Source organism: Eriocheir sinensis, chromosome 63 (genome assembly GCF_024679095.1).
Source record: "Eriocheir sinensis breed Jianghai 21 chromosome 63, ASM2467909v1, whole genome shotgun sequence".
Lineage (NCBI taxonomy): Eukaryota > Metazoa > Arthropoda > Malacostraca > Decapoda > Varunidae > Eriocheir > Eriocheir sinensis.
In genome coordinates this window covers 7,535,974-7,561,984 of record NC_066571.1, presented here as the reverse complement: position 1 = coordinate 7,561,984, position 26,011 = coordinate 7,535,974, and the positions used below count along the sequence as shown (strand labels likewise).

The window sequence follows — 26,011 nt, the reverse complement described above, 5'->3', positions numbered from 1 at the left end:
CCTTTCCGTGCGCTGTCTTTCTGAGTTATTCACGGTGCTTCGATACAGCGGATATATTACTCTTTTTTTTCCGAGTGATGAAACAATGAGTGAAACACAGAGGCAGCACCACCACGTGCAGTACTCAACCCCTAAGTTTCCTAAAGCACAATGCACTGACTAGTATCAAGTCTCCTAAAAAAATAGCTATATCATTATAGAAAGAGCCTAGAACAAACTGTACGATTGAATCAAATATTGATCTGTAGAGTAGCCTAAGAATTGATTTTTGTGACTCCTTACAAACTTTAATTTCAAGGTGCTAACATGAGCCACCTACCAAAGAACACCAATATTTTTAAAGGGTCCCTATGCTTAAAACGTACATCTTTACAATTACCTATGCTCTTTTATCACATACTATTCTGATGAACACCTGTCTGCCCAGACCCTACTGAAACTCTCCCAAATGAGGTAACAGCATGAGCCAAGCAAGAATGGCACCACTATAAACTACTTGCCTGCACTACTAGCAAGCTGGGACCAGCCAAAAGGCCCTATCATGAAAAGTCTACCAGTGCTATAGGCCCAACTTAAAAGTAATATATAGATAAATCAAATGAAAGACCACGGCTGATGGAAAATAGTGTTTATTCTGATGATAAGATTTTTTTTCATAAATGGTGCATTTAAGTACAGGATACTAAAATAATGACTATACAATAATGATATATACAACATATACAAGACCTCAACCAAAAGACAAGAGAGAAGGATAAAAATTTTCATCACTGAGTGAGAATCAATCTGAAGTAAGAAATCATATGAAGAAGTATCAAATAAAGATCATCTACTACTGCAGGAGGCAGGGCTCTCGTCTCCCCCGGTGGCCGTCGCGGGGGCCTATCACAATGTGTCTGAACAGTGGCTCCTGCTGAGGGGTGAGGGCGGGTGGGGCAGAGCCATGACGCGGCCACGGGGTGGAAGGGAACACAAGGAAGGGAGAGCAGAACACACAAGAGAGGAATGGAGGGGAGGGAACAGTGTCCAGGCTGCATTCAATGTACAATCCATATTTTTTTTTTATATAAACAATATAAATATACTTTTAATACATAAACAAATTAGTGATTTCCATTCTATATGATGAAGACTATCAATACAGCTAATACTAATATATCTGTACATGATCCACTTTTTAGGTTAAATATCACATGTACTTTGGTAATTTGGTTTAGAAAAGCCAACCAAATCCTATTATGATGACACTATATTCCTACACCACCAGTTGGCTCAGCTTGACTATCCAGAACAGCTCAATCTGCCTCCACTCAGCTCACTACAGGGAAGGAAATGTTACACATGCCTTCAACACCAAGAAAAATGAAACATAAAGACAAAGACAAACATGTGGAGATTCAAATTACACAGCCTTGTTCTCAATAATCTTACATTCTGAGGTAAACTGAGACACCTTAGAGACACAAGGCCAATTACAGAATCTTGGCATCCATACATCAGGTCAGGTCAGGCCGGGGCAGTGCAACAACCCAGTATAGATCACTTTATACAATATAAGCTTGATTAACACAATGTTTTGATTTACAATGATGTGCTCAATGGTGTACTCATGGCCAAATTCTAAAAGTTTCTTTGATACTATTTCCTAAAAATTTACTGTGTGTATGAAAATCAAGGATTCAATTTACTTAGGAGTTAGTAAATAATTTATAATATCTGGAAGAACATCACCACACTTCCCTCTATATAATCATTCTAAGTATAGAGAAATTTTACTGGAATGCCTGAGGTTTTATAAAGAATATTTACTTATGCTTTCCTGAAGGCGTGAAACCCATCAGGTCATCACAGAGGTGGGTCTGAAGTTATTTTAGTAAAAAAGGAATGACAAACTTTTCCTGCTACAGAGCACAACCTGAGAGCCCCAACAAACAGACATATTAGCACGAGACAATCACCCTCCATGGACTGCTGTGTGCCTGTGTAAGCGTACTGAGGTATATGTAGCTATGCATGCATGTTAATATATGAATTTTGTTTCACTGTATGTGGGTGTATGTCTTGGACTAGTGGGGTGTGGGTGAGTTGAGTAGGGAGGGGCTGAGATGTGTGAGTGGTGTGTCCTGGGCTGATGGTTGGAGGTAGCCCTGAACACAGCAGACCAGGCCACACACACCGCCTCCCTGACCTGACCAAATGAACAAGAAGCAAGTATGGAAGGACCACACAATGTATATGTTTGTTTATGTACTGAGATTATGCTTCTGGCTGGAGGCCTCCATGTGTCTGTGTGAGTGTTGTGTGCACGTGTGTGTGCTTGGGCGCATGTACAGAGGACGGAGCCACACACTGGAAATATACTTAATGGAAGCAGAAGAATGAAGCACAATGGCTTTGGAAAACTAATCAATGCCCATTTCACACTTAAGTGGTTAAATAATATTTCCCTCAGACAAGCTGAAGCTGTACAAAGATTTATATATTTTAGCTATAATATAAATTTAACCTCATACTTTTCCTAATACATATAAAAATTTGATATATATATATCTGTGTCTATATACATATGGTACAGTAAATATAGCTTCTGGGGTACAGAGGTGAAAGAGAGTGAGGGGCCACGGCAGGGCACTGAGGAAGCCAGGCTGCAGGCGGGCGTCTGTACACCACCACACTATGTACACCATTACTAGCACGCAAGCTGCACTCAGCTAAAGTAACTTCTAGACCATTAAGATCATATCAATATTGTACATTTATGTCAATACAAAACTAATATCGGACGGCTGTACCCGTGTTGACTTAACGCAGCAATAGGGTCAAGTGAACCTTTGTATCGCTTAAGAGTTAATATTCATATCTCTTTTTGGGAGATTACACAGGATGCTCTTATACATGAGCAACTTAAAGCCATTATTTCCTTTTGTGTGATTGTTTGTTTGTTTACACTTGTGGCAGAGCAGTTCTGTCACAGTCACAGAGCCTTTGCACCACAGGGGAGTCAGGGGTTAATGCACGTGCTGAACTCAGACGCAGCACTAGGCCAGAGGCAGGACTGAGGTAGTGTCACCGGTTCTAAGCGAGCAGGAGCCTCTCAAGAGATGGAGGGGAGGGGGGAAGGCAGGGGTGGCCTCTGCTCATATCTTGGGAAAGAACGGGTAAGGCACGTACTCAGACATCACGTGGCAGGACTTCTCTAGGTGTTTTTCCAGGTGGGCTTTCTGCTTGAAGCCGCGGCCACACTGCTGGCATTTGAAGGGTCGCTCCCCAGTGTGGGTCCTCAGGTGCACCTGCAAGTTGGACTTTCTCTTCTTGGGAAACTGTTTGCCACAAATAGGGCAAGGCAGGATCTCCTCTACATTGACATTGCCATCCTGGGGCCAGAGAGCTCCAGGGGGCAGCAGCATGGGAGGTGTGGAGTGGGACAGGACACTGTGACCCTGGGGGCTCATCAGGGAGGGATCAGTTTTCTTCAACTTGGATGACTTTGATGACAAGTCCTTCTGAAACAAGGGGAGATTTGGATCAGGCACTGTGTAGGTTGTGTCTCCTTCCACATGCAGAACCAGCCAAAGGGAACCTGCCACCACCACATGCCCACTCACCACCACACTACACCCAGCACACCACACGACACCACACCAACATTCATAGGTAGGGAACTGGTGATTGTAAGACACATTACTTTAAGTTTTAGAATTCAGTCATAGCTGAGTTTTGTCGGTCTGATAAGTCAGCAGTCACAGCAGTCCGCTGGGTTGTGGCACCCAGCACCGTGGGCAGTCCTACAGGGCTGAACCATGGAGCTGATCTACAGAGGAAGATACCGACTAGACTAATTTCTTGGAATTCTTGTGTGAGGTTTCATGTGATTTATTATGAAAAATACAAAAGAGTTTACAGTGATCTTGAGTCATTGCTGATCCAAGCATTTCAAAGCAAAGAATGTTGAGAATGCTCACAAGGAGTTATCCTGTTAGGATTCTTCACTAAAAAACTAAAGAGTTTTCGTTCATTTATTGTGCATGTCTTACATTTATGTAATTAGGAAATAAATTATACATAGAACTTGAAAGCATTTGTGACCAAGTTGAGATGCACGTTAAATTAAGTATTTAGTACGATGTAATCTCATAAACAATTCTCTTATATAATGACTTTGGTAATTAAGTAGATGAAGCCATAGAATCCAACATATACATATTTTGTGAAAAAAATTGAGACTTAGGTTCATTAAAGCAATTCATAAGAGTATATAAAATACAATGCTTAACAGTGTATACAAGAGTTGGTTGCTGCCTCCAGCCAGTGGCCAAACATGGCTGCAGGAAGGCAGCTAAGGCATGCCGTGTGTTGGGAACAAATAGAAAATAACCCTGATTTGATTTCCTTTAAAGGACTATTGTCACTTGTATCCTGTTTATAAACACACTTGCACACACATTCATACACACACACACACACACACACACATACACACACACACACACACACACACACACACACACACACACACACACACAAACACACACACGCACCACTAAGCCAGCCCTAGCTTTTGTCCGCTTTTTCGGTCCAGCTCACTTGGTGAACATTTCTCACATGGTGGTAAAGCGTGCCTGTCTGCGCAAAACTCTTGCCACACACGTGGCATTTATAAGGTCTCTCTCCTGTGTGAGTCCGCCTATGCTCTATCAAGTACTGATTCAGAGTAAAACGCTTCCCGCATATATCACAAACGTAAGGCTTAAAGTTAATGTGACTGCGATAGTGCCGCTTCAGTGAGCCCAGCACTTTGAATTCCTTCTGGCAGATGGGACATATGAGCCCATGACACAGCAGCTGCTCACTAAGGACATGAGGAGGTGGGCGACCCTGCAACAAGAGAGAGCGGCACTTTAGTAGCTTGTCTGGGCCGGTGAATGGTGGCTCCCCCACAGTGCTGGGCTCTGGAACCTCCATACTGGATCCCTGCCATCAACATCACTCCTACTGCCACACCACCAGAGAGCCACAGTCTTCCCCGGCCCACACTGAGTGCCAACTCTGCCAGCCCTCATCTAGATGTCACCATACCTAGGAGGGATTTGTGAGCCTTGTGTTACTGGTGCCTCTTGACGAGGCTACACAGGCACTAGCACAGACCCTCTTCTTCGATAAAGACCTAGTTTGAACTAAAAACATTACTTTTCTAACTACTGTACAACATTTGACTGGCATGAAGCATGCAATTTTCTCAGTTTTGTGATATATCAGACCTTCCATTCGTTGCAGGCACTAACAGTTTACATGGATAAGTTCTCTTAGAAGAAATTACTTTACAGCTTAACACAAATGCAGCAACTTAGACACAGGTAATAAGATGCCTACTTTCATAAGCAGTTATGTACAACTACTACAGAGAGCCCCAAAGACTGCCTGCTATTAGCTCTCCTGATACCATAGGGATATCATGACTGTCATCTTGTGAATCAATATTACACAATTTGTTAACTTTTAAATAATCAAAACTGTTAAGTAGCCTACCAGGGAAGATTTCAGATACCTCATGCATGGCTAGCTAGACTTAATAATTCATTCATTGAGGAGGAAGAGTTCCTAATGCCTGAGCACTTGCTGTGCCTCCCCGGCAGCTTCCCACATCCAGTCAGCAGTCAGTAGTCAGCCCTATTGTCACCAACAGTCACTTCACATTAGAATGGTCACAACATATCTATGTACAGATCAGGTTACTGCATGCATCTACAGCATTATTAATCAGGGGCCACAACACTCACTTCTCATACCAGACATTTTTTCACGGCCTCCGCTTAAAGAACCTCGAGAGACCATAATGATACTTAATAATGATACTTTTTGATGTGTGTGCTATTACAATGAAGACAGGAGGGCCTAATTAAACTACATATTGAAAGACAAGACAAGAAAGGCACGATGGTTAGTGAGAATCATATTAGTACAGCCATTACATGTTATTAATGAAAACTGAGGAAAGCTATGAACACACACACACACACACACACACACACACACACACACACACACACACACACACACACACACATACACACACGTTTCTGACTCAGTTCTTGTGTAAAGAGAAACTGAAGGTTTTTACAAGACAATATGAACTTTAAATTTACATTTACAATGGAAATTATCTCCCCCAAACAGGCAGATCTTTGCCATCTGCCATTTGTAGCCGTCTGTAGACATTAGGCTCTTTCCCTCCCTTTCCGCCACCTGCTGCTCCTACACTCCTGAGGCAACGACTAAACAAACACTTTACTGAAAGGCAGATTATTTTGACTGCCCAATGAAAATTTGCATATTTCTTTAAAGGAAATGAATTACATAGACAACTAGTCTCATTGTTTATGAAAGTTTCAGTATTAATATATCAATTATAGAAAGTGAAAGGCACAATGATATAAATTCAACGAATACAAAATCCTTAAATAATTTCACTGCCTTTCACACAATTTAGTCTCCATAGTCATTCAAGCTATAAAATATTACTTGTTCATTGCTTGTTAAATGAGTGGGCTTCAGAGCTTTTACAAACCAATTAGATGTTAAAATATGTGAATGATGCAATCATTCTCAAACTGTTTTTTTCTCAGTGCTGTATCACTGATCCTTAGCAAAGGGCAACCTCTCTATGCCATTGCAGTTGTCTCTCAGACCTATTAGCTACTGTACCACAGGCAAAGGGCAAAGCTCTCATAATGGATAAAGCTCCACCACAAGAGCTTTGCTTCTCATTCACTTTGTGAAGTTCCCCGCACATAATCTGCTTCACTATGAAGTAACTCTCATATTTCTGCCAAAATATCTTAAAGCAAAAGTGTCATTTCTACTTTTCCTTCCCTCCGTGATGGTCAACAAACCCTCTGATTACCCAGACAAGGAAGACAAGGAAGTTTGTTTGCTCATAGCATTTTCCATCTTTGAGTTATACTTGCCCCTTCGGAGGCAGGCCATCCAATTTGCCTTAAATATTCCTTCATGTGCTCCATTCCATATATATTCCATATATGGCAACAGCAAAGTTCTTAAACACACTCACCACTCAGGACATGCAAGTAGTCAACTCAGCAGGAATAAAAAAGCTCACTTCATTATCATGTCAAATCTGTGTTCCCTGCAAAACACAGGACAACAAGGCCACAGCTCTGAGTAAGGAAAGCAAGACCACCATGCTGGAGCCTTCAGTGGAAGAGGCCAGCCACAGTCACTCACCATTCAGGCCTCAGCGATACAGTGCAAGGAAAGTTAGAGAATACATGAAGAGCATCTGTGCCAGCTGAACTGCATCTCACACAAATGTGGAAATACATATGAGCTCAGACTAATAACAATGATAAACAAGAAGGTGAGGGAGTGGTAAAAGTTTCTAGAAGTAATACTGATGGTTAATGAAACAGAGAAAGAACTACTGGAGGATTTTGGTAAAGCATAAAAAAAATGTTACAGAACATTTACCAAGCAAAACCTGTCTGTGGGAACAAAAGGAAACTGACTGAATCTGTGCCATAAATCAATTCATGCTTGATGGCACACAACAGTACTGGGTGTGCGGCAATATGCTGTGCATCGTGGGAGGAACTCAGTATATGGTACAGAGGGAATGTGTGGTGGTGGTGATGGTGGTTTTTCAAGTCACACTTAAAGAAACTAAGAAAAATGCACATCCTCACACACACACACACACACACACACACACACACACACACACACACACACACACACACACACACACATGATTTGGGACACTGCAAACATGACCCATCAAAGGTTCATGTATATCCTAAGGATCACACAAAAGGTATTGATGAAGGACTCAAGATGCACCAACATTTTCTATAACACGGGAACATTTCAAGCATTGCAAATTCTCTCCTCTTATTCACTTAGTATCTCTTTTATCTAAAAACTGAATCAGTATCCTTTTAGATGACACAAATTAATAGGAAATGGTGTGCAAAGTTAGAACAAAAGATTCTTACCAACTATAAACTAAACTACCATCAAGCACATCATGCAAAGCTGTTCATGCAAAATCTGCCAAGCCAAGTTCTTGCCACGGTCACTCAGTAGTAAGATAAAAACTGCCACAGGGATATCTTTACTTGAATGAGATTTCCACTTGAGTTCCAAGAGTACACTGCATAAATATATATGAGAGTCAAGGTATATGAACAATTATTAACCCGGTAGCAGCGGGGATCATGTTTCTTAATGGTCCCCCCAAGCGAGAAAAATGAGAAAAATCACCCCTCACAAAACCATTTCATAATATATATCAAAGCATTTGTGATCAGATTATGTATCATCTATTTTGGGGGTTTAAATCATGGCACAAATTTGGCCCGTCGCTGCTACACGGTAAAGCCACAAATTTGGCCTGTCGCTGCTACCGGGTTAAGGCCAAGTTTTAAGGGGATTGACTTTCACTTGAATACGTATATTATATGGGCTGAAGTTTATTCCTCAATCAAAGACATCCCTTCAGGGGGAGGTTCATCTTTTACTTGAAATCTACTTTTAAATGAGTGTATGTAGTGAGTCTGGAAGAGTGCTGAGGCTGAGTGCACCAGACCTCCTTGGCTTGGGCAGACTGGATGTGGCCGCCTGACAAGAGCAACAAATTACTCACCAGTGCTGGGTCGAGGGATGAGGGAAGACTAGAGTTGGAGCATGAGTGTGGCGGGGGGTCCATGGTGGGATGATCACACCCACTGCTAGCATCCCCAATGTCACTCCCAGCACCACTTTCAAGCCCCCAGTCCTCCTCCTCCTCCTCCACAGATATATCTTCCTTCACAACCTGCACACAAACACGGCCAATTAATAAGACAAACCACACGTCAAGACATCATGAACACTGACTCAAAGAAAAATGTGCTAAAACTTGAAGATGAAAAAAAACTGATAATTTCTTTGAATAGAATCTAAATTATATGACATTTCAAAAGATTACCTCTTCTCTTAAAACAATGATGTGAGTAAAGTTAGGACGAACTAATTATGCAAATCAATAAAATATGTTTGGTCCTTTGTTTGCCTCTAACTGGGTAAGCAAACGTAGGTTCTGAAACAGTCCCCCAAAACCATTGATAACACAGGCTTTACTAATCTTCCTTATCACCACCTGGGCCCTGACAGGTGCACGAGCCCCTCTACCACCACAAACATGAAAAATAAACTTCAACTTTCTATTTAACTAACAAATATAACTTTTCAGCCTGTCAATGAACATAATATTGATGCTTTCTGTTTTCCTGCATCCTGATAGGCATGAACAATTACATGGATCTGCTTTTCTGAAACATTTAGTCATCATAAAAGGCAACTTGAACATTGTTGTGCACTACTCACTGACATACAAGTAACAAACAAGATGCTTCCTATGCTTAATACAGAATCACAAAATAAATAGTTGATGAAGATTTAAGTCTGTGGATGCAGCAATCTTTGGAATGCTGGAAAATGGTAATAAATGAGTTCTACTCTGAAGAAGCTTCCAGCCTGTTTGGAAAGAGCTGCTGTCCATGTAAATCTGTGAATACAATCTTTCACTCCTGTATCCAAGCTTGGCTGAACGAAACTGTACTTGAGGAGCTGACTAAACAACTCTTTTCCTTCAATAAAATAACAACTGATAACCTGCTATGCTTTAGTCACAATGATGAGACAGTGCCACATGCTTAGTTACATGCCACGTCAGAATCAGGAATGCTTGCCTTTTATTGTGATGTTCTTATAGTCAATTTAGTATTTTAATGACTTTATATTGTCTTCCCTCTGTTTTTATGAAATAAATTTCAAGACCTGCTAAGCTGTAACTTAACCACCAATCATAAGTATGTAGAATGAAAGCAGTCTAATAGCTTTTCAGTTAATCTCTGCTGTTGCTAAGTGGTCTCAATGCCAAATGGGCAAATCCACACAGCAGCCTTGACCAAGGGTTCGGGGATGCATCTCAACTTACCACATCATCTTCAGGCTTGGTTACGACAGGCCGCCAGGAGGGCCCAGGCATGGGGTCAGACTCCTCATGAGACATCTCCTGGCAATTGGCCTCGGAAGGGGCATGTGGGGTGGGGGAGCGGGGGGGCGGGGGCTGGGGAGTGGGAGGCTGCGGCGTACTGGAGACTCTCTTTGTGTCATCCACGGAGTTTTCCTTATTGGCAAGGTGATGGTGGTGGTGGGATTGTTGGTGGTGGGGGGGCGGCTGGTCTGGAGAGAGGGGATGGGGGGCAGTGCTGTCATTCTGGATGTTGTCCGATTGAGACACAGAAGATGAGGATGATTTCTGAGACAGGTCATAGGGACTGTTGGGCTCATGATGCGGCGACATGTTGCTTGTGTACATATGACCCAGACTTCCCGAGGCATACTCCGGGTCCCTCATGCGTTTCTTCTTGGGAGGAGGAGGGCTTACTGAGGGGTCTGGGGGCGGCCGTGGGGTGTGGCTTTCCCTGGACTCCCTGGAGGGGCGTTCTGCTTTTCTGAGTTGAATTGGGTCATCGGGAACAGCTAGCCCCTTGACCTGAAGCCCCTCCGCAGTCTTGATGAGGGAGGCAAGGTGATGGTGGGGAACATTCACCTCCCCGCGGTACATAAAATCTAGTAATGCCTCCAGGTCCCTCGCTGACACATCCTTCATGAAGACGATGGGGTGTTTGCAGGGGTTCTTGGTGAACATTTCCTTAAAGTAGTCACTACATGTTGACAGCACAAACTTGTGGGCAGGGTACTGCTTGCCCCCACACGCCAGTGTGACATCGATGAATACCTCCTGTAGGGCAGAGCAAGGGTGAGCTGGGGCTGGGATGGGCTGAGGAGCTTATGCTAGACATTAACATAACAAATGATTCTGTTGTTGATGGAATACAACTATGAAAAGTCATGCAAGACATAATTGTGATGAAATTTGCTTGCTGCTCAAAACAATAACAGGTGTATGACAGATGCATGACCATGACTGTGGCGATTGACAAGGATCTACATAGCCAAAAACTAAGTGCCACCACCACTCCATATCCAAAAGACTTAAGATATCTCACAATTCACTAATTAGATGCACTTTAGGCACCATTATGGGCAGTTATTATTAGTGATATCTTTGTGCTGATAATGTGTTAGGACTTGCCTGCTTTGGTTAAATCACTGGCACATATTTAACAAGGCAACAAGGTAAAGTATTGTGATAACTATAAATGTATAACCTGTCTGATGCCTGATGGTCTTGGGTTTCATGATGAACAAAGAAAATAAAACAACCAAAAAGATTCATGGTGGGGAGAGACATACTACCAAAACTGTTTACACATCAGAATTATATTAACCTTGTTCTTAGAAGTTATTGACAATTTTAATTGAGTTAATATATTACACATCATGACAGACTGGTGGAAGCAGGGAAAGGGGAGAGGAGAGGGAGAGGGGTGATTGATGGGGTAGGAGAGGGAGACTGGGTGATGGGGTGGGAAGGGGAGAGGGGTGCTACGTGATGGGGTGGGAATGGGAGAGGGGGGCGTGATGGGGTGGTTAAGGGAGAGGGGTGGGAAAGGGACAGGGGTGGGTGATGGGAAAGGGAGAGGGGTGGGTGATGGGGTGGGAAGGAGAGGGGTGAGTATGCAATGAAGAGGAAGGAGAGAGAGAGAGAGAGAGAGAGAGAGAGAGAGAGAGAGAGAGAGAGAGAGAGAGAGAGAGAGAGAGAGAGAGAGAGAGAGAGAGAGAGAGAGAGAGGTGAAAAAGGACTGGATATGAGAGAGGAGAAAAGAGCAACTGATAATAATGAAAAGGAATGTGATGATAATAATAATAATAATAATAATAATAATAATAATAATAATAATAATAATAATAATAAATAATGACCCACCTGATCCCTGAGTATTGTGAGGATATCCGCAAAAGTGGACTTGTGATTGTTCCACTTGAGTGACAGAAGCTCGTCCGTCATCGTGTTTATTCTGCAACGAGAAGAGAAAGAACAAGATGAGTCATGGGTTGGGTGGGTAGCCGGGGATTGCATGGCTTAATAGAAAATGGCTTTGCGGGGTTGCCTGGCTCAAAGAAAATGGGTTCACGTTGGTTAATTTTGTTTTTTTACTCTATAACGTCTTAATAAATATAGTTGTGCACACTGTATATAAGTTTTGGGTTTCGTTAGTATGGGTCATGGGTTGGGTGGGTAGCCGGGGGTTGCATGGCTTAATAGAAAACGGCTTTGCGGGGTTCCCTGGCTCAAAGAAAATGGGTTCACGTTGGGTTAATTTTGTTTTTACTCTATAACGTCTTAGTAAATATAGCTGTGGGTTTGAAAAGTTTGCACACTGTATATAAGTTTTGGGTTTCGTTAAGATGAGTCATGGGTTGGGTTGGGTAGGCTTGGTTGCATGGCTAAAAGATGAGTTCACATTTGAATTTCCTTTGATTTTTATCCTTTTTGTGACTTAATTATTATAGTTGAGGGTTATAATTATGCCCTATCTGCAGTATATATGTGTCTTGGGTTTCGTTACATAGTTTGGCTTGGTTGCTTTGAGAATGGGTTAGCGTACGTTATGTTAGCTTCGTTTTTTCCTATCTGCAGTATATGTCTTAAGTTTCGTTACTAGTTGGGCTTGGTTGCTTTGAAAACGGTTAGTGTACGTTATGTTAGCTTCGTTTTTTCCTATCTGCAGTATGTCTTAGGTTTCGTTACTAGTTGGGCTTGGTTGCTTTGAGAACGGGTAGCATACGTTGAGTTACCTTTGGTTTTTACCCTTCTGCGTCTTCATTAATAAAGTTGAGGATCGCATTAACCTCTTTATATAGTAAGTATGGGGTTGAGAATGGGTTACCGTCGTTACGCCTTCATATTACAAAGGCGAGGTTGGTTGCTTCGAAGAGTGGTTATAGATGGGTTATATTTCCTTTTCAGCTTTTACCATCTTCATAAAATAGATAAGACATGCATTTCGCCATTACCTATGATATGGAAACGCCAATCTTGCTTTCGAATGTAATAATAAGTGATCAAGTACGCATTTCTTTGTGAGTCCACCCTTCCCTCCTCCCCCCCCTGCCATCCCTGACACGGAACACCACCACCCGCAGAATTAAATTAACAGAGTCCCTTTTAATGGTTCTCATGAGTCTTATATATGAGGCAATTAGCTGAGTCACCACGAGCCCCTCTTCTGGTACCCCAAACCTTTCTCTCTCCTCTCAAGTGTCATGCTAATAGTAAGCTTTTCCGGGTATACGCGAGGATCAGAAATGGCTGAGTAACCTTTGTGAGAAATCCCCGTGATGCTATTTCTGAGAGAGAGAGAGAGAGAGAGAGAGAGAGAGAGAGAGAGAGAGAGAGAGAGAGAGACTGGTGGCTGGGAAGAAAGGAATATGGTGAGGGGAGAGCACACACACACACACACACACACACAGAGAGAGAGAGAGAGAGGCAGGTTTGGGCGGTTGCAGATCTATTGGGGAGGGAGAGGGAAGGAGGGAAGGAAGGAAGGGAGAGAGAGAGGGAGGGAGGGAAGCAAATCTAGCTGACCTTGAGCGACCAGGTTTTTGTATTGGGCGCAACGATCTCATTCATGGCCTCTGGCACGGCCCCGCCCAGGTAAGTGGAGCACACACACACACACACACACACACACACGCACACACACACGTCTACTTCCATGATACGCCCTCACGTTTAATTTTGAGAACACGATGCAGTTTGTTCTCTCTCTCTCTCTCTCTCTCTCTCTCTCTCTCTCTCTCTCTCTCTCTCTCTCTCTCACACACACACACACACACACACACCGAGGTAGCAACACTCGGATAAGTTTCGTAGCAGTCACAGCAAGATAAAAAGTGACTCATTCAAAGTCTCCAGGAAAGGTATCATTGCTTCCTTTCCGCAGGTTAGGGCATCTGGGCACCTCTGTAATGCCTCTGGGCGCCGCTGGACACTCCTGGGCAGCACCACGGCAGCCTAAATTTATACAGTGACCTTGCAACCTGCCGCACCCAGAACCCAGGTATGCCCGACGCCCACAAAACACCAACAGAAGTTATTATGGTTGCTCTCTCTCTCTCTCTCTCTCTCTCTCTCTCTCTCTCTCTCTCTCTCTCTCTCTCATTCTGACGCTAATTATCCCTTGGAACAACTTTTTCTTCCTTTCTCGACAAAGTTCTGTTTTATCTGTTAAATGTCAAAAGGGTGCATGCGTTATTAGCGTGTGTGCGTGTGTGTGTGTGTGTGTGTGTGTGTGTTGCAGGAGAGATAAATTTCGTGATATTAATGGCTGGCTGGTATTTCACACACACACACACACACACACACACACACACACACCAATCTCTCTCTCTCTCTCTCTCTCTCTCTCTCTCTCTCTCTCTCTCCCCTTGCTCTGCGCGGCATGGAAACCGAATAGGGAGTGTGTTGCGCAATACAATATCCAACACTTCGCGGTACCAAGTCCTCATATCGTGGAAAGGCAGGAAAGGGGTAGAGAGGAATAAAAGGAGGGAGATGGAAGAGAGGGGGAGAAGGGGGGGCGTGAACAATTGCTAGGAAAACACACGATCCCACGGCCCCCCCCTCCCCCCAGGACAGCTGCCAGCCCTCACACATGTCATCACTGGGTGGGGGGAGAAGGGGGGCCAGGAGGGAGGGGAGAGAATTAAGGGGGAGGGGTGGTATGGGAAAGGGAGAGGGATGGAGGAAGGGAAACCTGCCATATGTCACCAGCGAGCATAACCCACTACGCTCCAAGCACGTGTACGGACACGACTCACGGGCCCCCCCCACCTGCCCCCTCCACACCGCCCCCCCTCACTGCATCACACTATATACGGACGAGACACATGATTTACATGGCTAAAACGACAATATGGCTTGAATGAGGTCCACGTTGGGGTTGGATAATGGCTAAGTGGAATAAAATAGTACGGTGCAACTCTCCACACTGCGCCAGATGGTGGAGCGAAGTGGCCGATGCACGAGAACTGCCTCACTTGGCCGTCACACAGTTGCGTCTCCCCAGCACACGATCTGTACCATGAGTTTAACACCGTCACAAGTGTGTTCCTTTGCTACACCGATGATATGTGCTCGATATGTAGCTGGGAGGGCCACAGCGGGCACTCGCCACCACGCACGCACACACACACGCTCCCCCGTAAGTCACCCACCAGCGGACATCTGCGGCCAGCACGCGGCGCACGCACACGCACATCTGTCGCCGCTTCCCACCCGCAACGTACTGGCACCAGGCCCGTTCACCCACTACAACCAACATCGCTCATCAACCACAATTACCAACACTCGCAACAAACATTACTAGCCACGTCTCTGTCGCAGCGGGCACTTGTATTAGGCCGTGCGGACGGGCGCGGCCCACGACACACGTGCACGGCGCCTCAGGTGCCCGACAGCGACTTGCACGGCGGGAAAAAATACCAACTTAGAAACAACACGAAGATATATAATAGTTCCTCGTTTTAATAAATATACGAGTAAATAATGAAAGTAATTAGGAGATAAGACGGATAATACAAATTGCTTTTCTTCCTTCTCTTCTATAAATAATAATAATAATAATAATAATAATGAACTGGGTATACTGAGTACGAAAGTTAAAACAAGTGCGTAGTGATGGCACACACACACACACACACACAGAGAGGGAGAGAGAGAGGCTTACTTTATTTTAGCTACGCTCTCTCTCTCTCTCTCTCTCTCTCTCTCTCTCTCTCTCTCTCTCTCCTTATACGTGCCCCCCTCCCCCTCCCCCCCTCTTACAGACAATGTGCCACTCAAGGCCGCATCCCCTGCTACATTAACATTTCACATCCCTAGCAACCGAGATGAAGCCATGGAGGTGTGTGTGTGTGTGTGAGAGAGAGAGAGAGAGAGAGAGAGAGAGAGAGAGAGAGAGAGAGAATCCTCGTGTATACCGGGAAGAGAGAACACACACACACACACACACACACACACACACACACACACACACACACACACATACTGAGAAAGGAAGAAAGAAAAAAGCAAGACAAGGTAAAACACATGTGAGCGAGAATTAAGGTAAAAAAAAAAGAAAAAATAAATAACATACGAAAACTTAATATATCCTCGCACACGAAAAATAAAATGAAAAAGCAATAATAATATACGAATAAAACTAAGCGTGGAGGAGGAAAATCATAACATCGACAATGAAGACAAAATCACGAGGAAAAAATAAATATATAATACGCGGAGGAACGAACAGGTGAATAAAGAAAATGGGAAACAGGTAACGTTATTTGCACGAGAGAGAGAGAGAGAGAGAGAGAGAGAGAGAGAGAGAGAGAGAGAGAGAGAGAGAGAGAGAGAGAGAGAGAGAGAGAGAGGAACAGTTTAAGTGGATAAAAGACAGAACAGAGAGAGAGAGAGAGAGAGAGAGAGAGAGAGTTCGAAACGTCTCAGCTGTAGGTTTCGTACCCACACTGTTTCGTACCCTATAGATCTTCAAGAAAGAAGAAAGGAGGAGGAGGAGGAGGAGGAATTGCAGTTGAGGTTGGGGGAGGTGGGGGGGAGTTGACCTTGACTGAGGGAGGAAGAGGAGGAAGAGGAGGCAGTGGAAGAAAAGAGGAAGGGGAGGGGAGAGAGAGGGGGGGGGGGAGATACCTACATAAGGCTCGGAATACTCCACCACCACCACTTCCACCACCTTTACTTCCACTACCACCACTTCGACCACCTCCACCACCACCATCACCACCATCACTATCTCTTCTCCACCTGCTCCTCCACCACATTCTTTACCTCCACAAGTAGGAGGCAAATGAGCCTACTCTCTCTCTCTCTCTCTCTCTCTCTCTCTCTGCAAGTAATACTGTATACTTTAGTCTCTTATCTATGTCTTTATCAGTGGCCTTGAGATCCACGACGTATCATTTGGTCCTTCACAGCCTATAAGCCTTTCTTTCAAATACTTTCCTTTACTTTGTCTAGTTTTCAAAGCCTTAACTAAATCTATAAACCCCTTCAGCTTTTATTCCAAGTACTTTCTCCCTCGTTATAGTTCTCCATAGCCTTATTTAAACCCACAAAACCATCCTACCTTTTTACACTCATTTTTCCTCTATTATATAATTATTCAGAGCCTTTCCTAAGTCCACTGTACCATCCACTCTGTTTTTCCCAATTACTTTTCTAATATTTTCTAACCCGTTTATGATGAACTCTAATTATATCCATTATTTAAACCCATAAATCCCTCCAGTCTTTTTTACGAGCACTTTTCCTCTTTTATATAACTATTCAGAGCCTTACCTAAGTCCTCTATACCCTCCACTCCGTTTTTCTCAAGTACTTTCCTAATATTTTCTAACCCTTCCGTTTATATGATGAGCTTTAATTTTACCTACAGTGTCTGATTCAAAGCCTAAAACGGCCTATAACTTTTCACAGCCTTTTCTAACAATTTTTCAGCCTACTACAGTCATTTCTCAGTCTTTCCTTCTCATCAGTCTACGTTTAGCCCTTTCCAGCCTTGAATAACCTGTATCATCATTCTCTATCATTGCTTTTTTATCCTTTTCCAGCTTATCACGATTTTCTACAGCCTTTTCCGCAGCCCCATAAGACCCAGGCCTTCTTTCTTATTCCCAACTTTTTCAGACCCTCCCAGCCCCCTTCTCTGTCCCATTATCTCCTACTCATGCATTCAACCTTCCCTGCAATCCCTTCCCGGCCCTTTGACCATCCGCAGACCCATTTCTCATTTCCACCTCTTCCTCCCCCTCCCCCAGCCCCATCCTAGTCCAAATATCGCCTTTCCTTCAGTCCCTTTCCAGTACTTACCTCATCCACAGTCCCATTTCTCATTTCCAGTTCTTACTCATCCTCCCCAGCCCCATCCTAGTCCAAATATCGCCTTTCCTTCAGTCCCTTTCCAGTACTTACCTCATCCACAGTCCCCTTTCTCATTTCCAGTTTTTACTCATCCTCCCCAGCCCCATCCTAGTCCAAATATCTCCTTATAATTCAGCCTTTCCTGCAGTCCATTCCCATTCCCATTCCCATTTCTCACTTCCACCTATTCCTCATCCTCCCCAGCCCCATCATAGTCCAAATATCTCCTTATAATTCAGCCTTTCCTGCAGTCCATTCCCATTCCCATTTCTCATTTCCACCTATTCCTCATCCTCCCCAGCCCCATCATAGTCCAAATATCTCCGTTTCTACAGTCCCTTTCCAGCCCTGTTTCTGCTCATAAATGCAGCCTTTCCCGCAGTCCTTTTCCAGCCTTTAGATCATCCACAGCCCCATTTCTCATTTCCAGGCTCTTACTCATCCTTTCCAGCCCCCCAGCTCCCCTCCTCGCAGCTCGCCGGAAGCCTGTGGTCGCCTGTCTCACGCGGAGCCATTTCCCGGAGAATTTTAGTCAAATACCACCTTAGGTACCCCCCCATCGCCCCCTAACCCCCCCCCTCACTCCTCAGTCCAGCCAGTTACAGCTATCTGCCCAGTCACCAACCCAGTCATTGCGTCCCCCAACCATTCATTCAGACAGTTAGGCAGTTAGTAAGACATCTCAGCAAGCAGAGATTCAGAGGTAGTCAGGTAACACAAGCCAGTAATTTGTTTATCTCGACTGTCATAAAGTTTCTCAGTCATTCATTCAGACACTTAGCCAAATAGTAAGCTCTCCATGCAGTTTTTTTGCTTAGTCAGTTAGTCATTTAGCCAACCAGCCGGTCAGTCAGTCAGCCTTCCATGCAATATATAAGGCATGTGTTCCTCGGTCAGTCAGTCAGACAATCATTCAGTCAGTTAATCAGTCAGCCATTCAGGCAGTCCATTCAGTAGATAAGACAATCAATTACTCAGCCAGTTTGTCAGTCAGTCAGTCGACCAGCCACTCAGTTACCCATCTCTCTATTCAGCCGATGAGATATTCAATTATTCACCCAGCCAGTCAATCAAATAGCCAATAAGTCAATCAGGTAGGCAGTAATCACTTTGGCCGGTCGAGCACTAGGTAGATAAGGCACTCAGCTATTCAGTCAGTCAGCCAGTCAAACGATCAGTCAGTCCGCCAGCCAGCCAGAAATCAATCACTCGGTCTGCCAACTCGCAAGCCAACAAGGTAACTATCAAACTGCCACACTATTCCAGCAGTTATCAATCCGCCAGTCATTCAGTCAGTCCGCCAGTCAGCCAGGAATCTAAACGAGAATTCATTGAACTTTTCTTTTATGCGACCTGGTTCTATTTTAAGCCTTTCTCTCACAACCCATTTTGAAGGTACTTGAAGAAACTCGATATTTTTCTTTTTTTACCTACTGTATATTTTGCGCAGGATCTTTAAAAATAATATAGAAACAACATTCCCCTTACCACTCCTAAATTTAGCCCCAGACAAACAAACAAACAGCCTTGATTCTGACACGACTCATCCATTTCCATCTTTTTTCTTTCCTTCCTGCTTACTTAACTCGCATATTCATACTGTAGAGTATATATTTTCTTTTCCTTATATATATTCTTTTCCATTGGGCGATGAATAAATGTCTATATATACCTGAGTTCAGCATCCTGTAGTACGTTTTTTTCCTTCATTTTTTTGTATTTATAGTGAAAGTGGTTTTTCTTATTTCTACTTAAGTAAAAAGCTAATTACCTGCGCTTTTTACTATTTTCTTTAATTTTCACAGAATCTATTCACCTCACTCATTTCCTTGATCTTTTATTTCATTTCCTTCATTTCCTTGATTTTCATACATAAGGTGATTAAAGAGAAAAAAAGGCAAATTCACCGGCTGACTATTCATTTGTCACGCAGTTCATTTCCTTTCATACTTACACAAAGCTATATATTTTTTTTCCCTTCAGTATCATACGCAGAAGGTAAAAGGCATGAACGTAGACGCTAAAAGACAGAACAGAGCTAATTTACCGTGCTTTTTACCTCCTTCAATACACTTCTTTATCACCCACTTCACTTCTTATCTCTCAGTAATTCCCCACCACTATCACCCTTCCCACAATCCTTATCTTGGCCAAAATTATGAGAGGTGACGAGAGGTTTTTTGTTCCTCATCATCCACCTCCCCTTTCGTCAAGACTTCCTTATATGGTTTACCGGGGCCACACCACCCTGCCGCCCAGTAGCTACGAGAGGGAGGGAGGTGAAAGGAAGGGAGAAAGGAGTGGGAGGGATGCGGAGGGAGGGAGAGAGGGAGGGTGGGGTGAAAGGAAGCGAAGAAAGGGAGGGAGGAAGGGTGTGATCTGCCTCAAGGTGTGTGTGTGTGTGTGTGTGTGTGTGTGTGTGTGTGTGTGTGTGTGTGTGTGATTATTTTCTGATGATTCGAGATGATTTTTCAGAACACCGCAAGCACGTCGCGTGAGAGAGAGAGAGAGAGAGAGAGAGAGAAAGGACGGAAGAGGAAGGGAAAGGTGCGGGAGTTCACTTTTTATTGCCTTGCCTCGAGGTTCATTGACACTAGAGTACTTTTCTCTCTCTCTCTCTCTCTCTCTCTCTCTCTCTCTCTCTCTCTCTCTCTCTCTCTCTCTCTCTCTCTCTCTCTCTCTCTCTCCATTTTTATCTCCTGTCAGTTCATTCTTTCTCTCACAATTCTCTTTACTCTCTCTCTCTCTCTCTCTCTCTCTCTCTCTCTCTCTCTCTCTCTCTCTCTCTCTCTCTCTCTCTCTCTCTCTCTCTCTCTCTCTCTCCGGTCAGTTCATTCTTTCCCTCGCAATTCTTTTTACTCTCTCTCTCTCTCTCTCTCTCTCTCTCTCTCTCTCTCTCTCTCTCTCTCTCTCTCTCTCTCTCTCTCTCTCTCTCTCTCTCTCTCTCTCTCTCTCTCTCTCTCTCTCTCTCTCTCTCTGAATTAAACGCGACATTCGATTTAACGCTGGAGAGAAAGACGGATCAAAAACTCTAACAAGAAAAGAGACAAAGGAGGATTGGAGAGAAGGAGGTAAGTTAACTTTCACGTGGAGAGAAAGAGGGAGGGAGGGAGGGAGGGAGAGAAAGACGGGAAGGAAGGAAAAAGTGAATTAATAGGAGTGAGGAAGAAAGGCATAGACAATAAACGGGAAGGGAAGATGAATTGGATTGGGGAAAAGAAAGAAAGAAAGAAAGAGAAAGAAAGAAAGAAGAACTAAAATAAGGAGGAAAATGTAGACAGAATAATTAATAGATAAAGAATTAGAAAGAATGCAAGAAAGAGAAAGAACATAAAAGGAGGGAAAATGTATGAAATAGGAAAGATAAAAAGATATAAATAAATCTAGTAATAATGAAAGAAAGACAAAATGCACAAAAAAATAAAGAGAGAAAGAAAGAAAGCAGGAAAACAAACAAACTATGAAATAATGTGAAAATCCAAGAAGGAAAGAAAAATATATAATAGAAAGAGAGAATAAAGAACAATAAAGGAAGAAATGGTGAAGAAGGGAAATAATGGAAGAGTAGATGAATTGACAGACTGAAGTAGATAAGAGAGAAAGAACGAGAGAAAGAAGAAAGGAAATGAGAGAGAAAGAGCAAAGAATTAAAGAAAGAAAAAGAGATAAGAGATAAGAAAGAAAGATGACTCACTAATATAGGAAAAAAATAAAGGACGACTCAAGGAAAAGTAAAGAAAGAAGACAAAGAAAAAGAAGGCGAAAGAAAGAAAGAAAGAGAGTAAGAACATATTCCAACAACCTGAGATGAAGAACGAGCAAACAAAGACAAAAGAAAATGAATAAAGAAAAAGAGAAGGAAAGGAAAAATGAGGAAGACTGGAAGAAGGAAAAGATTAGAAAGGAGAAATAAAGAATGAGAAAAAAATCTAAGAAAGAAAGAAAGTAAGAGAGATAAAGAAGAAGGATATCCTGTCCAGCTGAGACAAAGAACGAGAGAACGAAAGAGATAACAAGACAGAGGAAGAAAAGCAAATAAAAGAAGAAAAATATGAAGAAAAAGAGAACTACGAAAAATTAAACTTCAAATAGAGAAAGGAAGAAGACTGAAGCAGAGAGAGAGAGAGAGAGAGCAAAAACAATTCAGAGGCTTCCTACGTTTCTCACATTCTACGTCTTTCTTTCTTACTGAGAGAGAGAGAGAGAGAGAGAGAGAACAAATACCTGGCATAACAAAATACTTGACCTTGGGGAGGGATGAGGGGAAGGAGGGAGGGGAAGGGAGGGAAGGAGGGGAATGGAGGGAAGGGAGGAGGAAGGGAGAAAGGATGAGAGGGAGAGATGGAGGGAAGGGAGGGAAGGGATGTGCATGACGCCAGAGGAGGCCAGACTAAGGGACACACACACACACACACACACACACACACACACACACACACACACACACACACACACACACGGGTCTTATCAACGTACATATCTCCTTCCTCCTCCTTTATCTACACGCCTCCCTCACGTTTTTTGTTTTGTTTTTTATCTATCGAAATTTTCTTCCTCTTAGAAAGTCGCGAAAAAGAACGAATGGAAGAAGAGAGAGAAGACTGGCTACTACTACTACTACTACTACTACTACCACTACTACTACTACTATTACTACTACTACTGCTAATAACAAAAACGGCAATAATAAAGACAGCAGCATCATCGGAAAAACAGACAAACAAAGAAAAACAAAGAAAATCAAAATAAGAAAATTAATTAAAAGAAAAACAGGGAAAATAAAGAGAAAAAGGAAGAGACGAAGAAATGGAATAAAGAAAATAAAGAAAGAGGAAACAGAAGTAAGAACCGATGATTATAGAGCAAGGCGAAGTAAACGAATTCCCGATTAATATTCTTTTCAACCCGACCTGAAAAATTATCTTAACACTCTAACTGGTGACGTAAGAAAAAAAAAAAATCTCACCACTGATCAACCAGACCTCAAATGTGGCTCTCTCTCTCTCTCTCTCTCTCTCTCTCTCTCTCTCTCTCTCTCTCTCTCTCTCTCTCTCTCTCTCTCTCCTCCTCCTCCTCCTCTTCTTCCTCCTCCTCTTCTTCTCGTTGCACACACGTAGACAAATCTCCTCCCTTTACTCCTCTCTCTCTCTCTCTCTCTCTCTCTCTCTCTAATACGCACATTATTTCTCCACGTCTCTTCACACATTCTCCCACACCTTTCCTCTCCTTCCTCTTACCTCTCTCTCCCTCCTCTCTCCTTCCTCCCTTCTCTCTCCCTCCCGCCATTACTCTTTTACAAGCTCCCCTCACCATCTTTTCTTTCCTCTCTCTCTCTCTCTCTCTCTCTCTCTCTCTCTCTCTCTCTCTCTCTCTCTGTATGTACTCCCAATACACTTCCATTTCCCCATTCCTCCCCTTTCTCTCCCCTTTACATGGGTCCCACTGAACTCCCCAACCACTTCCCAACGCCCTTTTCTGATTCCCCTTCACATAAGTATGACTCAAAAGTTCCCCTCTCTAATCCCCTTCTTCTTCGGCGTCCCCTTTCTACTAATGCAAAACTTTCCCACTTTTATTTAATTTGGAACTTAAACATTTTTTTTCTCTTCTTTATTTTTCTTTTCCTTCACCCGTTTCCTTTTCCTTTCGTTCAAATTCACTCATCATTCATTTTCCTTTATTTCTTCCCAGTCTTTCACTTTCATATTTCTACACCAACTACTCCCCTTCTCTCTCTCTCTCTCTCTCTCTCTCTCTCTCTCTCTCTCTCTCTCTCTCTCTCTCTCTCTCTCTCTCTCTTTTTTTTTCATTCACAATCACCCATTCTTCTTTTCTTCTCTCCTTCCTTTCTTTCTTTCTTTCTTTCGTTTTTAATCTCACATCTTTCTTCTTTGTCTAATCTCACATCTTTCTTTGTTCTTTCTTTCTTTCTTCTTCTTTCATTCTTCTTTGTCTAATCTCACATCTTTCTTTCTTCTTTGTCTAATCTCACATCTTTCTTTCTTCTTTGTCTAATCTCACATCTTTCTTTCTTCTTTGTCTAATCTCACATCTTTCTTTCTTCTTTGTCTAATCTCACATCCTTCTTCTTTGTCTAATCTCACATCTTTCTGTTCTTCCTTTCTTCTTCTTTCCTTCTTCTTTGTCTAATCTCACATCTTTCTTTCTTCTTTGTCTAATCTCACATCTTTCTTTCTTTGTTTCTAGTCTCTCATCTTGCTACACCATTTCTGCCCCTGTCTTTCTTTTCTACTTCATATTTCGTCTCCTTCCTTTTCCTTTCATTTACATGCAGAGATTCTTCCTTTTCCTCTTTCCCTTTCTATCCAGTCTTTCACCTTATCTCTCCTTCACATGCACTCATTCTTCAATTTTCTTTCTCTCCCTCCTAGTCTTACACCTTATCTTCCTACACCATCCCTCTCCTCCTCCTCCTCCTCCCTGCCTCTTCACCTACCTGTTCTTTACGTCCTCCCCCCCCCTTCTCCTCCCACCTGTTCTTCCGTCTCCCGCTCTCTTCCCCTTCCTTCCCCTCGCTCTTCCTCCTTCAAATGCCAGGCAGCAGAATACCAGAAGACTCAACAGTCAGAGAGAGAGAGAGAGAGAGAGAGAGGCCTTGGAATCCGACAATTACCTAACCGGAACCATGAATTCAAGGTTACGTCAAGGGTAAGGCTGCCAGAGGTGTGTATGTGTGTGTGTGTGTGTGTGTGTGTGTGTGTGTGTGTGTGTGTGTGTGTGTGTGTGTGTGTGTGCTCTTTTTTTCTGTTTTCATAATTTCGTTTTCCTAAAGAATAAAAAAAGTAGAAAACTGAGAAAACTCCTTTAATGTTTTTTTTCATAGTTTGTCTGTATGTAAAAATAAAAAAAAGAGAAAAAGAAAGAAAACGCGAGTCCATAGGTGTTATGTAAGTGTGTGTGTGTGTGTGTGTGTGTGTGTGTGTGTGTGTGTGTGTGTGTGTGTGTGTGTGTGAAAGCCCTCTCGCTCACGCACACGCACACAAACCCCACTAAATTAATCAAGAAGAAAAATAACATACTACCAATTAAACTAAATCAATAAAACAAATTCTACCCAGCGAAGATCTTATAGCGCAAAGCCTGAGCGTAAAAGAAAGTGAAAAGGCAGGTGAGAACAGGAATAGATTGAGCGAAAGGAGAAAGTTAAATACCTAACTAAGAATGACGTGGCAAGGGAGAAAGGGGAAGGAAAAAAGGGAAGGTGATAACAGAAGAGAAAGAGGAAAGAAGAAAAGAGAATGAGAAGAAAAAAAGATGAAGTTAAAGGTGAAAGTTGGATACCTTAACGGGAGTGTATGGATAGCTAAGGGGAGAAAGGGGAAAGGGAAAAGGGAAAGTGAGATATGAGAAAAAAAAATTAAGGTGAAAACAGAGAGGGATAACTTAAGGGTAAAAAATCGTATGTTTGTTTGTTTGACGTAGAAAAAGAAGGAAAGGAAGAGAAAAAAAGGAAGAGAACAAACATAAAGAAATAAAAATGAATGAGGTGATAGATTGATTTGAAGTTAAGGGTGAAATTAAAATACCTTACTAAGAATGTATGTTTGTTTGTTTGTTTGACGTAGGAAGAGGAGAAAAGAAAGAGAAAAGGGGAAGGAGAGAACAAAGATAAAGAAAGAAAAAGGAAGGCTAAGACTGATTGATTTTAAGGTAAGACTGAAATTAACTACCTTACTAAGAACGTATGTATATTGACCTCTCTTTCGGCCACCTCTTTGGATTCTTTTTAGGAGCAGCGAGTAGCGGTCTTTTTTTTTATTATTGTTTCCTTTTTATCGTGCCCTTGAGCTGTCTCCTTTGTTGTAAAAAAAAAGAGGAAAATTAGAGAAAAAAGGTCGTTAGAATAGAGAAAAGAAACTAGGAAGGTGAACACAAGGAGGAAAAAGGAAAGTAAAAATAGAGATTGATTAAGTTAAGGGTGAAAGTTAAGGGAGTGTAAAACCTGGCAAAGGGAGAAAGAGGAAGAAAACGGAATATCAGAAGAGAAAGAAATAAAGAGAAAAGTGAAAATAGAGATGGGTTAAAGGGAGAAAGTTAAGGGTGTGTAGACGTGGGGAGAAAGGGGAAGAAAACGGGAAGGTAGGAAGAGAGCAATGA

At 42.8% G+C, this 26,011-nt stretch overlaps 1 protein-coding gene across 7 annotated transcripts in view; it reads right to left on the bottom strand.

Annotated features, from left to right (window-relative positions):
• Positions 1-613: 613 nt before the first annotated feature.
• The window catches only part of LOC126986944 (homeotic protein spalt-major-like), a 138,262-nt gene continuing 112,864 nt past the window's right edge, over positions 614-26,011 (bottom strand). For 4 of the 7 annotated variants that reach the window (XM_050843481.1, XM_050843480.1, XM_050843482.1 and 1 more), the window contains 4 exons: positions 11,894-11,984; positions 9,995-10,804; positions 8,660-8,830; positions 614-3,503 (listed from right to left, as the gene is read on the bottom strand). In XM_050843481.1, coding sequence (XP_050699438.1) covers positions 3,138-3,503; positions 8,660-8,830; positions 9,995-10,804; positions 11,894-11,974 — 1,428 coding nt within the window. In that variant the 5' untranslated portion in view covers positions 11,975-11,984 and the 3' untranslated portion in view covers positions 614-3,137. Of the gene's footprint in view, positions 3,504-4,002; positions 4,876-8,659; positions 8,831-9,994; positions 10,805-11,893; positions 11,985-15,186; positions 15,288-26,011 lie in introns of those variants that run through there. The other 3 variants (XM_050843479.1, XM_050843477.1, XM_050843478.1) reach the window with 3 other exon arrangements.